General features: G+C 51.4%; 1 protein-coding gene across 1 annotated transcript in view; it reads right to left on the bottom strand.

Moving 5' to 3' along the window:
- Window positions 1-15,829, bottom strand: part of GPR137B (G protein-coupled receptor 137B) — a 58,801-nt gene that overhangs the window by 16,168 nt on the left and 26,804 nt on the right. Inside the window, 2 exon segments of the mRNA XM_081229612.1 lie at window positions 2,518-2,740; window positions 10,163-10,212. Coding sequence (XP_081085738.1) covers window positions 2,518-2,740; window positions 10,163-10,212 — 273 coding nt within the window.

Below are 15,829 nucleotides of genomic sequence, written 5' to 3'. Positions count from 1 at the left end.
TAAATCTCTAAACGCCGCTGGCTCAGCTCCAAGGACCCTCTCAGCTTATGAGCCCAGCGCCCAGCCCCTGGCTTGAGGACAACAAAACAACCTCAGAGGGATGGCTGCTGGCAGACAGCGCTGCTGTGGACAGTGGCTCCGGGCGGTGAGCACTTCCTCAAGACCCAGCATCTTCTAGGCGGGAGTGCTGGGGTCTCCATGTGACTCAGGGCTTGCAATTCTGTGAAAATGGGTCATCTGTGCCCCCATTTACGAAGCTATCAATTTCCAAAGTCAGTTAGATGACCCCTGGCTAGAAACAGTTAACTAAAAACCTGAAATCGATTTTTGAGTTTTGTATTTGAAAGTCATTAACTAAATCTAAGCTAGTGTTTTATTTTGCCAGTGGTAGTTTATTAGCTTGTTTGCCATAGGGGTCATCTAAACGGTACTGTGACAATCTAAAACGTGACCCCTCCTATAAAAATCACAATCCTGTCTTTAAAAAGCCATCGCTAGCCCTTATACACGAGACACTATAAATAATAAAGTCAAGCAAAGTTACGTCTAAACTTTGCCGACACTTCTCAATCAAGAACCGATGCTGCCACAATAACTTCTGGGATTCTGCAAGAGTTCAGTCACGTCATGGGACGCCCTGATGAAGGCTTTGTATTTTTGAAGTTGGAGGCGCAGACTTTAATCTACTGATCACTCCTGAAGACACAGGATCGTGGAAGGCACGGCTGCTCAAGTCTTCAGACCAAAGATGTTACAGCCACACGGGCCGCGAGGCAAGGAAGGCAGGGGGGTGCCCTGGGGCACAGCGTCACTGAATTTCCGAAGCAGAGGAGCTGTGAAATCACTCAACTGCTTTACACGTGAGAAAACCCAGGCTCCGTGGGGCGACAGGCTGGTGGTCCTGGGGTCCCGTGGCCAGCCAGAGCCCAGGGCGTCTCTCCTGACCTCCACTCGTCACCAGACTTCTCAGTGAGGGAGAGTCGGGGACCAGGCTGGTGAAGGGCACCTCAGAACCCCTGCTCCAGGCAGCAGACCTGCCCCTCTTTGATTTTTTTTTTTTTTTTTTTTTGCGGTACGTGGGCCTCTCACTGTTGTGGCCTCTCCCGTTGTGGAGCACAGGCTCCGGACGCGCAGGCTCAGCGGCCATGGCTCACGGGCCCAGCCGCTCCGCGGCATGTGGGATCTTCCCGGACCGGGGCATGAACCCGTGTCCCCTGTATCGGCAGGCAGACTCTCAACCACTGTGCCACCAGGGAAGCCCCCCTCTTTGTAACTCTGGGGGAAGAAAAGGAGAAGACAGGAACTCTAGGGTGGGGGGCACAGCAGCTAAACAAGAGGACAGGCAGGAGCTGCCCTTTCCCAGTGTACAGTCAGCCCACTCAGGGTGGCTGTTCTCTTGCCCTCTGTCCATCCCCTGCCTGACCAGGGCCCGCTTCACCTACACCTACTCATAGGACTGACCTGCCTACATACTTGCTCCCAGGGCCCAGCTGGTGATTGTTCTTATCAAGGGGGCGGTGAGGGGTGGGCCCCTCTGCTGGTTTCCCTGGTAACTAAGGAGCCCACCGGATGTCAATCCCCCCACCTTAACTGGTTATCTCCCCTTCCCCGGACCCGGGAGCGAAGACCACCACCAAGTCCTGCCTGCCGTCCACTGCACTCGGTGGGGTGTTTCTCCAGGACCTTGCTTCACACCTGTAAGCTCCCCCATCTATTAAACCACTGATATCTCTGTTGCTGACTCCGGGCTCTTTCTTTGGTTTTGAAGCTGGTTATACACAGGGATTGCAGGTCTGTGGGCTGCAGCCCAACACACAGCCTGTCTGGATCCATCTCTGAACTGTCACCATGAGAGGCCTGATGTCCTGAACCCCGGGAGCAGTTCCCACTCTTCAGGGGGACCCTCTCATGGGCACAGCCAAGGCAGGGGTGAGCCTGGATCTGAGTATCCCTGCACCACGACAGGGTGATGGAGAGGAGAGACCCCAGACCCCGGAGCCAGGCTGCGGAGACCAAATCTTGGCCCTGCATCTCCTGGCTGTGTAACCCGGGGCGAGCCTCTGACCTCTTTTTGCCTCAGTTTCTCTATCTATCAAGTGAGTGATACCTACTCCCATAGAGTTGTGAGGGTTATGGTCGTTTCCACATGCAGAGCGCTTATAAAAGTGCCGGGAACGCAGGGAACACTAGGTGTGTGTTTCTATTAATATCAGTGGCACAATCAATGCCACTGGTCCTTTAAAATGTCACTTAAACCGCTGTATCCATAAACCAGAGTCTTAGCTCTCTGCCAGTAACTCTGCACACCCCCATACGCCGCAAGCCACCCAGAGCCAACTATTCTCACATACAAAATTCGAGGAACTACAAGGCTCCCTGTTTTGGCAACCACAACCCGGCTCATCATTTGCAGGAGGTCAGGTGTGAGAGGCATTGGTTGAGTTCTGTTTGCAAACCAGGGAACTCTTTTGAGAACCAGGGGGAACCAGCGGGATCTCGACCACATGTCCACCTTACCTTAGACTCCAAGTAAATGTTGGCTAAGGACATCTTGGAGATCTTGTAGAGACAGATGGACAGGGAGACGGCACACAGCACGAAGAGCGAGTCGTTGATGGCCACACGCACGGAGACGATCCCTTTCCTCTCCCAGGTGCCCGTCTTCACCAGCACTGCACAGGTTAAGTTCACCAGCAGGAAAACGAGGCTGATGAAGAGCGAGGCCAGGTAGAGGGGTAACCTGGGAAGGACCAGAGAAGGGACTGAAGGCACCCTTCCACGCATGCTGCCTGTACATTCTGGATCAATCCACAAGGAAACTGTGATTTTTTTCATGCTAGAAGCAGAACATGCCAAAGTTAACACTTAAGAGCTCAGAGTTTGGGGCTGGTAGATGCAAACTATTACATTTAGAATGGATAAACAACAAAGTCCTACTGTAGAGCACAGGGAACTATATTCAATATCCTGTGATAAACCATAATGGGAAAGAATATGAAAAGAATGTCTATATGTGTATAACTGAGCCACTTTGCTGTACAGCTGAGATTGGCACATTGTACATCAACTATATTTCAATTAAAAAAATCAAAAAAAAAAAAAAAAAGAGCTCGGTCTTTGGAGGGTTCCCAATCTACAAGACGAATCAACTACAAACTGTGCTCTCAGGAAGGTCCTTTACCTGAGCCCCACTTCCCCTGTCCCTGGGAGGCTGTAAGGATCAGAGGGGCTGTATGTACATGGGCTGATGCACCCGCTACTCACAAGGATGCAGAGAGCAGAGCCGGGCTCAGAGGCAGGGCTGGGTTTCGGGGAGAGCGGAAAGCATCCTGCACTCTGAGAACCTGGGCAAGATCGCCCTGGGTGAGCCTCAGTGTCACCATCCAAAAGCAGACTGAATAATACCCACCTTGCTGGCTGTTTTTGCAGATCAAGTGAGATAATGCTTAAAAAGGATTTCAGGGAATTCCCTGGTGGTCCAGTGGTTAGGGCTCTGCGCTTTCACTGCCGAGGGCCAGGGTTCCATCACTGGTAGGGGAACTAAGATCCTGCAAGCAGCGCAGCCGAAAAAGAAAGGGTTTTACCACCAACCCCCCAAAGTCATCGAGTCTGGGCAGCACCCCCTTTGGCATGGAAACACTCACTAGTGGACAGTCTGCAGTGAGTAAGCCTCAGCCTCAGCACTTTCCCCGGGCCGGAAGGGGACAGGCTATGCCACCGGCCATTTTTAACTTGTGGTTTCTCAGAGCTACATGCTGCCTACGTGACCTGTGCAAGGTCTAGAGAGAGGTTTCTCAGATTTACCAAAACCGAAATCAGTTCAAGTTTCCCTCTAGGACTGTCCATATTGTGTTTACTTCAGGTAAATATCACTCAAGAGGCAAATAAGAAACAGACTGGTTTGGCTCAAAAATAGACCATTTAAGTTGAATATGTCCGCAAGTCCCAAAGCAGAAAACCAGCAACTAAAAGCGGGCTTGAAACTAGAAGGTAGTGTTGGTGTCTTCCAAAGCCATCACAGACTGGGTCCTGGTCCCAGCTCCAGCCATCACGCCACTGACAGCAGCCGGTGCAGTGACTGCTGGGAGGGGAAGCACAGCGATGGGGCAGCTGCAGTTTGCTTTTCTGCCATCAGATGTCAGGGTGATGGAATAAACCCCCCACTTACCCAAGCTAATCTGAATGGGATTTTATGTCTTGCAATGAATGATTTACTATCCACTGGCAAAGGCTCTCACATAATTTTTCTACCAAAGGAACTTGGCCTACCCCACCCCTCCTCAGCCTTCAGACCTTAGCTCAAGCATCACTGCTTCCAAGAAGCCTTTCCTGACACCTCCTGCACACCCAGACCTCACTAGACGCACACGATCAGGTCTCCCTGAGGTCCGCTTCCCGGTCCCCTGCACTTGAACTTCGCAGACTTATCACCAGTTTATAATGAAGCATATGGACAGTGATCTGACCACGTGCTGCTTCTACCCAGGCAGTACGCTCCATGAGGGTCGAGATTTCGGCTCTTTCCTTCACCCCCTCTATCCACACTGTATACAGTAGGAGCTCAATAAATATGTCAAGGAGGAAGAGAGGGAAGGAATCAGCCAGGTGAAGATGTGCACTCTGAATCCAAAAAGCGTCAGCTAACTAAATGAGGGCTGCCCTTTCTTTCCTAAACACGCTACTGCAGCAGATACTAGATCCTCGCCCTTCTTGTGGAAACAATCTAAACTTGAGGGATTGTCTCTTTCAAAGTTAGAGAGAAAGAACTGCGGTTCTTCCCACCCGAGCCCTGTGCTGGGGGGGCCGAGGTAACAAGATGGAGAAGAGGTGGCCCAGGTCCCCTGCTCAGGGTGGCCGGGAAGACACTGGAGGGATGGACAAAGCACATGGAAGACAGAGTATCATCGGTACAAAGTCAGAAATGCAGGAAAGAGTATGCTTGGTTTGGGCTGAAGAGTGTTTGTAGGACTGAGCACCAGCCCTGCAGGGGAAACAGACGGGGGTGGGAGAGAGACCGGAGGGTGGGCAGGACAGCCGGGGAACACTCGAGGTTGATAAGCAAAGGAGTGACCGGCGTGGCCATGTCTGTCTTTGAGAAAGACGGGCTGGCAGAGCAGGGAAGGGGTGAAGAGCCTGCAGTCAGCAGACAACGGCCCCGGGGAGCTGAGCAGGGAGGCGTGCCAGAGGCAGGGGGGCGGGAGACCGTGGGGATGGACACAGGGTGATGCCATTAAAGGAGATGAGACACGTGCACAGGGATGGTGAGAGCTGCCACCCACCGGCCCAGGGCAAGGTCCAGCGTGACCCTCGCCCCTGGAGTCGTGCTGCGTGAGGCTGGCGGTGGGCAGCTCTTTGAAGGCTCAGAGATCCATCTTCACATGTAGTCACGCATTCAAAGCTTTTCACGCAGAAACAGGTTTGGGGCAGGGGGGATGCACATGAATTAGTTGCCAAGGACAGGTTCTTTTATAGGACGTGATCACTGGTCCAGGCCCTTGCAATCCACATCATCTGCTCTGTACCATGTTCTCACGGCGATGGGGGAAATCAGGGGCGTGGAGAGAGAGACAAAGGCAGGGCCAATGGGGAGTCACCAAAAATCTGCATTCTGGTTCCTCGAAAGCCCTATTTTTTAAATTGTTTTATTATTATCTGCTGTGCTTTTGTGAAGAACACAATTTAGAAACATCCAGAACCCTCTGGAATCAGCCCTACCGTTCCCAGCCCCTTGGTGGTGTGTGCGCACACTCTGTATCCACGTGACGGCGACGAGCCTCCGGAAGAAGCACAATCTGGACATTCAGCTTTTCCAGAGGATTCCTCCTGGGTATTGTTTTAAATACTATGGTGGATATAAATTCTTACTACTCTTTCTTTACTACAATAAATAATACAGGACCCCTAGAGGACACTGGGGACAGGGAAAGCAAAAGCCAACCAGGCCCAGCTCACCACCCAGACACACTGCTGGTGTGTGCCCCCCACCACCCTCTCTGTCTTGAATGGTCACACGACAGCCACCGAGCCTCCGCTCCCCCCCATACCCTCCCCAGCTCTGCTCTCATCCACCGGGCGTGACTCAGAGAGCTTGGGTCACAGAGCCACGACACCAGGCGGGTCCTCGGCTGCTCGGGGCTGCCGTGTCCTCCTCTGTAAAACGGAGCTTGACCCTTTCTTCCTGCCTCAAAGAGCCGCCGTGAGAATTCAGGGGACCCTGAGCTTCTCCTCTGACATCACCCAGGGAGCGGTGAGGCCTCATCCTCGTCAAGAGCAACTTCTAGAAAAAGGCGTCACCTCCGGCCCCATCACCTCCTCCGCAGGTACCCCTGCTGCCTGAAGTCCTCCCACCACCTACTCGCTGACCTCAAAGGCGTGACCCTCGCCCCATCCTTCCCCCGTCTGAGCCTGTCCCTGGAGGCCCCTGGTCCCTCTTCCCCCTCTTCTTCCCCCGGGGTGACAGCATCCATGGCTCCTGCTCTGCGCCCTCCTCCTCGGGAAATACGTTCCCTCCTCCGGTCTCAGTTACAGCTCCTGTACGACCACGTTCAAAAGCGCTCGTCTCACCAACCGGACCATCCCCGCAGTGGATGACGCTCTGAATCACCTCCGGCCTGCATTCCAAGATGTCAACAGTGGCTGCGCGGGAGAGACCCTCCTCCTGAGGCGTGATGTCACCAGGGAGGACGTGTGTCGGCTCTGTGCCGAGAAGTTCCAGGGGGCCGACCCCGAGGAGTACGGGGAAGAAGAGCTCACCGCCTCCTAGGAGACACGTGAGGCTTCCCAGTGGTGCATCCAAAGAGGAGAGTTAGGAACCTGGCCTCTGGCTGCCACGTGCTCGTGCTTGAAAAGCAGTCACCTCCTTGGGGACCGCTCGGTTCAGTGATGGAGCCATCCACAGGCCAAGGGCACCTTTAGCCACGACGCCCAAGCAGGGTAGCAGAGGTTCATGAAACAGTAGGATCCATCCTTCGGAGCTGGAGAATTGCATCTGATGGTTCAGGTGTCCCAAGGTTGTTTGCTGCCTACCCCCAGCCAGGTTCTGGGTTGGCTCACGTGTATGTATACGTACTAAATAAACATTTAAGGTACAAGCTCTCAAGTTCAACAGCAGGCTTTTGAGAAGACTGTCCGATGCGGTGCATGAAAGACCTCTCAGTTCAGTGAGTGTCTCCATCCATTCCTCCCTCCCTCCCTCCCATCTTTTTTTTTTTTTTTTTGCAGTACGCGGGCCTCTCACTGTTGTGGCCTCTCCCGTTGCGGAGCACAGGCTCCGGACACGCAGGCTCAGCGGCCCTGGCTCACGGGCCCAGCCGCTCCGCGGCATGTGGGATCTTCCCAGACCGGGGCACGAACCCGTGTCCCCTGCATTGGCAGGCAGACTCTCAACCACTGCGCCACCAGGTAAGCCCCCTTCTTTTTTTAATGAAGAGCCTTTGTGTTTTTATATATTTCATAGAAATTTTTATAGCAGTTGCAGGTAAACTGTCAGGATTGGGTTTTAAAATATTTTTGTAACCTTAAGATATTCTATAATTATGCATGTGATTTTAACATTTAATATGCAAAAAGAAATCTCTTGCTGGATTTGAGAGTACTGCATTTTAAAAGTCTCTCTTCTGTAACCGGATGTTTGGGCAACTTTGTGGGGAGAGACTGCTGGGTTTCTTACAGCCATGTATTACTGACACTGGCCATAGAATGCCTTTTGAAATCCGACGTACTGTTATTACCTTATTCACGCTCAGTGGTATCGCTTTGTTTTGTGTTTTCACCAAGTGATGCTGAGGATCAGGAAAGAAATGAATGTAGAGAGAGGTCGAGAGGGAAATACAGACTCTAACAGAGGACTAAGGGGTGGAGTCTGCTGGTTCAGGTTCCTTGAAGGAAGTGGGAAAAGGAGACAGAAGGAACCACCTATGCTGAAAATACTGTGAATATGCAGTGAGATTCGCAGAAACTGTCCCATGTTATTTGCTTTCGGAAGCAATTTTGAAAACCCCACGAGGAAAAAAACAGAAGAACAATGCTTTTTTTTTTTTCCTTTTCCACATAAATCAAAACTAACGGCATCAAATTATTTTGGGCAGAAACCACGTAATGTGAGTTTCATTGAGTTAAATAAACTCAATGAAACTCACATTACGTGAGTTTGGAAAGGAGTTTGCAAATGCACCAAAAAGCCCACCCGTGTTGTAGAATGTGTGGTGAAGTTAAATTTCTGTTTTACGAAACCTCCTTGGGTGGGGGGCAGTTTGCACAGAGGATGAGGGTCTCGTATCAACGTAACACAGGTAGTTACAAAAACATGTTATTGTACTGTGTAAAGATGCATAGTCATCTAATTTGGCTTTGTACCTTGTCCCTTTCTAAGCTTTTGCTGTACACCTAAAACCCTCAACACATACCGTGTCGTACTTCCTTTTGTAAATGATTTTTTTAATGGAATTTTGCACATAATACTTTGTAATACTGTTTGATAATCATCTGTGAAAATAATCCTTGAAATATTTTTTTTTTAAAGCGCTTGTCGGGCTTTCCTGGTGGCGCAGTGGTTGAGAGTCTGCCTGCCAAAGCAGGGGACGCGGATTCGTGCCCCGGTCCGGGAAGATTCCACATGCCGCAGAGCGGCTGGGCCCGTGAGCCAGGGCCACTGAGCCTGCGCATCTGGAGCCTGTGCTCCGCAACGGGAGAGGCCACAACAGTGAGAGGCCCACATACCGCAAAAAAATATATATATATATACACTTTCAGAATTTTAAATAAAAGTCTTTGTAAATTTAAGATGATACATGTTTAAATAAAATATGTATACATTTTTACATGTTTGTAAAGTAACAAAATAACTAAAATTTCATTTTGACTCTAGAAGGTAAGTGGCCAAAGCCACCTTTCCAGAAATGTTTACCTAGGCAGCCGAGCTCTCCCAGGCAGGGAAATCAGGACACCTTGGCTCACGCGGTGCCCATCTCACACCTTCTGAACACCTTGTCTCCCTTCCCCCTCTGCCCAAGGCTGACTATTCCTGAATTTTGTTTTTTTCTATACAGCAGGTTATTAGTTCTCTATTTTATACATATTAGTGTATACATGTCAATCCCAATCTCCCAATTCATCACACCACCACCACCCCGCCCCCTGCTTTCCCGCCTTGGTGTCTATATATTTGTTCTCTACATCTCAAGGCTGACCATTCTTTTTTTTTTTTTTTTAAGTCTTTATTGAATTTGTTACAATATTGTTCCTGTTTTATGTCTTGGTCTTTTGACCGTGAGACATGTGAGATCCCAGCTCCCCAACCAGGGAGTGAACCCACACCCCCTGCATTGGAAGGCGAAGTCCTAACTACTAGACCACCAGGGAAGTCCCCCAAGGCTGACCACTCTTGAAGCCACTGGGGTTCTTTGCTGCTGGGAGGTCAATAGGCCTCTTTGAAAACTTGGGCAGAGCGATGGACCCGTCCCGCCCCCCCAGGAAAAACATGCATATCTACCTCCTGCCATCAATTCGGCATGTGATTTAAAGCCTCCCCTTCCAGATTATAAGCCTCTCCTGCTCAGCCCTGCATGGGCCTCACTGGTGAGTTCCAGAAACAGAGCCTGCCAGCAGTCAGCAGCCAGGGACTGGGGGTCAGGCCACCAAGGGGAGGGGGCAGGGCCTCGGGGACAAGGCTCTACCAGAGCTGCACCTGCACCCAGTGGGTAGGAAGGGGGATGTCTGGCCACATGGGCATCTTTAGGGAGCTCGCCTTCCTTCTGCTGAGGCCCTTGACTTCGCAAGCGCCTCGAAAAGGTTTAGATGCAGCATGCATGACTTAGACTTATTTCCCCTCTCTGTTCTCCCTGGTTAGGAAAGGCACCAGACTCTTGTTTGTTTTTTTTTTTTGGCCATGCCACATGGCATGTGGGATCTTAGTTCCCTGACCACGGATCAAACCCACACCCCCTGCAGTGGAAGCTGGGAGTCTTAACCACTGACTGGGCCGCCAGGAAGTCCCTACCAGACTCTTGTTTCTTCTAATCAAGGCCAATATGCTGCAAGGCCTGCTAAGCGGTGATTCAGTGAGCAGTGAACGCGACACCCATCAAGCAGGCCGGTTTCGGGCAGCTCACAGGGAAGTGATGTGTGCAAACCTCGAGGTCACCTGCTGTCACGGTGAACTTACCGGTATTTGAGTAATTCTGGAGAATATTTTGACTTGGCTTTAAAAATCACCTGCAACGACAAAAAAACACGGCAAGTTGGGTACACAATCTGCTGACACTGACAAACTGATATCATTGCTTAGAACTCCCCTTTCCCTTGGTGCCTGGGCGCTGGGGCACGGCCTCTGAAACTGAGACGTCTGCTTTGTGAGAAAGTTTGTGAAGCTAAACATTGTTTAGGCTGTGCATACAATTTAAATTTAATTTGAAATTTAAAAGGAAAGGTATTTACAAATGGTTAAAATGTTTTGTTTTTTTAAGGTATTACTAGTCTACCACTAGCCGGTACGTCCCTTATTTTAAGATTTATATTTGAGGGACTTCCCTGGTGGTCCAGTGGTTAAGACTCCACGCTTACAATGCAGGGGGCGTAGGCTCAATCCCTGGTCAGGGAACTAAGATCCCACATGCTGCACAGTGTGGCCAAAAAAAAAAAAAAAAAAATTGTATTGGAGCCCATACTTCCCCCAGAGATAAACAGTTCACTCTCACACTTTATTAGGGCTTTCACTGGCACCAAAAGCATGTGGTTTGAATGTACGTGTGTCCATCGACTCAGGCCTCAAGCTCTGCAGCCCACTGGACTACAGGAGTGTCAAACTCGATGACATGCTGCCTGTTGGAATTTCCCCAGATTTTCGCGGCCTGCACAGTCTGTTAACAGGCCCATGCAGGGGGCAGAGGCTGGCCTGGCAGAGCCTGTGAGAAGGCGAAGGGGAGATGGAAAGCAGGTGTCAGCACAGGCTCCGGCCCCACGAGACACGCGGCTCTTCCCACAGCGTGGGTATGTGCTCGCGGGAGCCCTGAGGGCGGTCACCGGTCAGGGTCTGGCTCGGGGTGCATTGGAGCAGCCATGCAGGTGCCCATACGCTTGCTCTCCTGACCCCCGGTGTCTGCGAGCGGGTGGCGGCAGCACGGGCAGAAGGAAAGGAAGGGTGTGGAAGAGCAGAGGAGTGAGGACATTTTTTCAGAGATGCTCCTGCCGTGGACGGCGAGGATCAGACGACCTGAGCTCCCTGCGCCCAGGCTCTCCCTCTGCACGGAGCTCCCAAACATGCCCTCGGCACCCCGCCTTTCCTCCTGCTGGCCCTGAGGGCTGCGATGTCCCTCTGGGAACCCACCATCCTACGCCATGTGCTGTTCCCCTCTCCTCAGCCCTCTGGGCCCTTGGTACTTCCCTCGGGATTTACTCAGCCCCCAAACACCTGTCTAAGGGGGAGAAACCCTGCCTGAGTGGTAAGAAGGGAAGGACAAGGGGAAAACAGGGTGGGGAGTAAGAGCACGGTCCTGGCGACAGGGGAGGAGGGGACAGGCAGCCCTGGAACCCATGGGGGCTCACGGGGGTTCCATACTGTCGCCCTCCTGTCTGAGGAGCAAGCAGTGAGAAATCTGCTGGAGGGTTATGCGAACATAATGCTGGGAAAGGCTTCAGTGGATCCAAGTGCCCTGCCGTGTCTGCAGATGCAGACAGATGTCACGAGGGGCAGCGAGCCTCCACGTGACCCTAGGGGTCGATTCCCACAAAACACGCGCAATAGAAGCAGCCATTCCCCCAGGAGCCTTTTCAAAGACACTTCTGAGGACCTTCAGTAGTAATTCTCAGACTTATCCGTGCATAGGAATCACCCAGGGAACCTGCTAAAGATGCAAATCCCAGAGCCCCATCCTCCGAGGTGCCAAGCTGATGGGTCTGGGCTGGGGCCCAGGAATCTGCATTTTAATAGACTGCCCACCCCGAGCGAGTGATTCAGATTCGGGTTTGGCTAGCACAAAGACCACCTCGTAGGAACTACAAAAGAGATGAAAACTGCCTGACCTATTATTCTTAAGTAGCTTTGCAATCATTCATTTCAAACGCACTGAAATACTCGATCACAGTAATGAGACAACACCACAAGAGTCCAGGTACAGTGCCAAGAACAGAGATCAGGGGACGTTCCAAGTCCACGGACGGCACCCCACGATGTTCACGCTCATGCCTGCCTCAAACTTACAACAACGTGCCACCAACTGAGGACTCTAATCCTCAGAATCAACATCTGGGCGAGAGGGGAACCGCAGACATTCCTACAGACTTTACAATAAGCAAACCCACGCCCCGCTTTTTAAAAACACATTTTCAGAGCTTCACAGGGGAGCATTCCGAACTTATGGAGGAATTATTTTGTTTGTGACATGAGTTTTCTCTCTGTCCTAAATCCCTTTGGGAAGGAGGTAGGAACTAGGGGTTCACATCACAAATAAAGTACCTGGTAAAAACACAGAGAGATGGCGTGAGTACACTGCCCTTACGTCAAAGGGGCCCTGAGCTCAGCTTTCTCTGACAAGCTCCCATGGGATTTTTGGCAAGTCACATCACCTTTGGTATTTCTCTGCAGTCCATGAGAAGGAGAAAAGTTATAAAACAACCTCCCTTAGGAATAAGACACAGATTAATATATCACTCCAAAGTTCTGTTACTGGTAATACTGAATAATACTGATTCATGCAACCTATAACAATGCTCTCAGAAAAACGCTCTTATGATACATAGTACTTGAGGATCTTGCTTTTAAATATTCAAGAGAATTCTTGGGGCTTCCCTGGTGGCACAGTGGTTAAGAATCCGCCTGCCAGGTCTTCCCTGGTGGCGCAATGGTTGAGAGTCCGCCTGCCGATGCAGGGGACGCGGGTTCGTGCCCCAGTCTGGGAAGATCCAACATGCCGCGGAGTGGCTGGGCCCGTGAGCCATGGCCGCTGAGCCTGCGTGTCCGGAGTCGGTGCTCCGCAATGGGAGAGACCACAACAGTGAGAGACCCGTGTACCGCAAAAATAATAATAATAATAATAATCTGCCTCCCAGTGCAGGGGACACGGGTTCAAGCCCTGCTCTAGGAAGATCCCATATGCCACAGAGCAACCAAGCCCGTGCACCACAACTACTGAGCCTGCACTCTAGAGCCCGTGAGCCACGAATACTGAGCCCGCGTGCCACAACTACTGAAGCCCGTGCTCCGCAACAAGACACGTCACCACAATGAGAAGCCCGCGCACAGCAACGGAGACCCAACACAGCCCAAAATAAATAAATTTTAAAAAAGGAAAAAGAGAATTCTCCACAGATGTCAAAGTGAGGAGACGGGCGGGAGGGGGAAGATGGCGGAAGAGTAAGACGCGGAGATCACCTTCCTCCCCTCACCTTCCTCCCCACAGATAGATCAGAAATACATCTACACGGGGAACAACTCCTACAGAACACCTACTGAACGCTGACAGAAGACCTCAGACCTCCCAAAAGGCAAGAAACTCCCCACGTACCTGGGTAGGGAAAAAGAAAAAAGAATAAACATAGACAGAATAGGGACGGGACCTGCACCAGTGGGAGGGAGCCGTGAAGGAGGAAAGGTTTCCACACACTAGGAAGCCCCTTCGAGGGCGGAGACTGTGGGTGGCAGAGGGGGAAAGCTTCGTAGCCACGGAGCAGAGCGCAGCCACCAGGATGCGGAGGGCAAAGCGGCGAGATTCCCGCACAGAGGGTCGGCGCTGACCGGCACTCACCAGCCCGAGAGGCTTGTCTGCTCGGCCACCGAGGCGGGCAGGGCTGGGACCTGAGGCGCAGGCAGAGGACCGGGGTTGGCGGCATGAACACAGCCTGAAGGGGTTAGTATACCACGGCTGGCCAGGAGGGAGTCGGGGAAAAGTCTGGGCCTGCCGAAGAGGCAAGAGACTTTTTCTTCCCTCTTTGTTTCCTGGTGCGCAAGGAGAGGGGATTAACAGCGCCGCTTAAAGGAGCTCCAGAGACGTGCGCGAGTCGCGGCTATCAGCGCGGACCCCAGAGACGGGCCTGAGACGCTAAGGCTGCTGCTGCCGCCACCAAGAAGTCTGTGTGCGAGCACAGGTCACTGTCCACACCTCCCCTCCCGGGAGCCTGTGCAGCCCGCCACTGCCAGGGTCCCGTGATCCAGGGACAACTTCCCCGGGAGAACGCATGGCGCGCCTCAGGCTGGTGCAACGTCACGCTGGCCTCTGCCGCCGCAGGCTCGCCCCCGCATCGTGCCCCAACCTACCCCCCCGGCCTGAGTGAGCCACAGCCCCCGAATCAGCGGCTCCTTTAACCCCGTCCTGTCTGAGCGAAGAACAGACGCCCTCCAGCGACCTACACGCAGAGGCGGGGCCAAATCCAAAGCTGAACCCCGGGAGCTGTGCGAACAAAGAAGAGAAAGGGAAATCTCTCCCAGCAGCCTCAGGAGCAGCGGATTAAATCTCCACAATCAGCTTGATGTACCCTGGATCTGAGGAATACCTGAATAGACAACGAATCATCCCAAATTGAGGAGATGGACTTTGAGAGCAAGATTTATTATTTTTTCCCTTTTTCCTCTTTTTGTGTGTGTATGTGTATGCTTCTGTGTGAGATTTTGTCTGTATGTATAACTTTGCTTTCACCATTTGTCCTAGGGTTCTGTCTGTCCGTTTTTGTTTTGTTTTTACTTAAAAAAATTTTTTTTCTTAATAATTATTTTTTATTTTAATAACTATTTTATTTTATCTTACTTTATTTTCTTTTATCCTCTTTCTTTCTTTTTCTCCCTTTTATTCTGAGCTGTGTGGATGAAAGGCTCTTGGTGCTGCAGCCAGGAGTCAGTGCTGTGCCTCTGAGGTGGGAGAGCCAACTTCAGGACGCTGGACCACAAGAGACCTCCCAGCTCCATGTAATATCAATCGGCGAAAATCTCCCAGAGATCTCCATCTCAACACCAACACCCAGCTTCACTCAACGACCAGCAAGCTACAGTGCTGGACACCCTATGCCAAACAACTAGCAAGACAGGAACACAACCTCACCCATTAGCAGACAGGCTACCTAAAATCACAATAAGGCCACAGATACCCCAAAACACACCACCAGACGTGGACCTGCCCACCAGAAAGACAATATCCAGCCTCATCCACCAGAACACAGGCACTAGTCCCCTCCACCAGGAAACCTACTAAACCACTAAACCAACCCACTAAACCAACTTTATCCACTGGGGACAGACACCAAAAACAACGGGAACTACGAACCTGCAGCCTGCAAAAAGGAGACCCTAAACACAGTAAGTTAAGCAAAATGAGAAGACAGAAAAACACAGCAGATGAAGGAGCAAGATAAAAACCAACAAGGCCTAACAAATGAAGAGGAAATAGGCAGTCTACCTGAAAAAGAATTCACAATAATGATAGTAAAGATGATCCAAAATCTTGGAAATAGAATAGACAAAATGCAAGAAACATTTAACAAGGACCTAGAAGAACTAAAGAGGAAACAAGCAACGATGAACAACACAATAAACGAAATTAAAAATACTCTAGAAGGGATCAATAGCAGAATAACTGAGGCAGAAGAACGGATAAGTGACCTGGAAGATAAAATAGTGGAAATAACTACTGCAGAGTAGAATAAAGAAAAAAGAATGAAAAGAATTGAGGACAGGGCTTCCCTGGTGGCGCAGTGGTTGGGAGTCCGCCTGCCGATGCAGGGGACACGGGTTCGTGCCCCAGTCCGGGAGGATCCCACATGCTGCGGAGCGGCTGGGCCCGTGAGCCATGGCCGCTGGGCCTGCGTGTCTGGAGCCTGTGCTCCACAACGGGAGAGGCCGCAGCAG

The sequence above is a fragment of the Mesoplodon bidens genome (assembly GCF_964165515.1).
Source record: "Mesoplodon bidens genome assembly, chromosome: 1".
Classification (NCBI taxonomy): Eukaryota; Metazoa; Chordata; class Mammalia; order Artiodactyla; family Ziphiidae; genus Mesoplodon; species Mesoplodon bidens.
The sequence above is the reverse complement of the archived record's forward strand: the minus strand, read 5'-3'. Positions and strand labels throughout refer to the sequence as shown.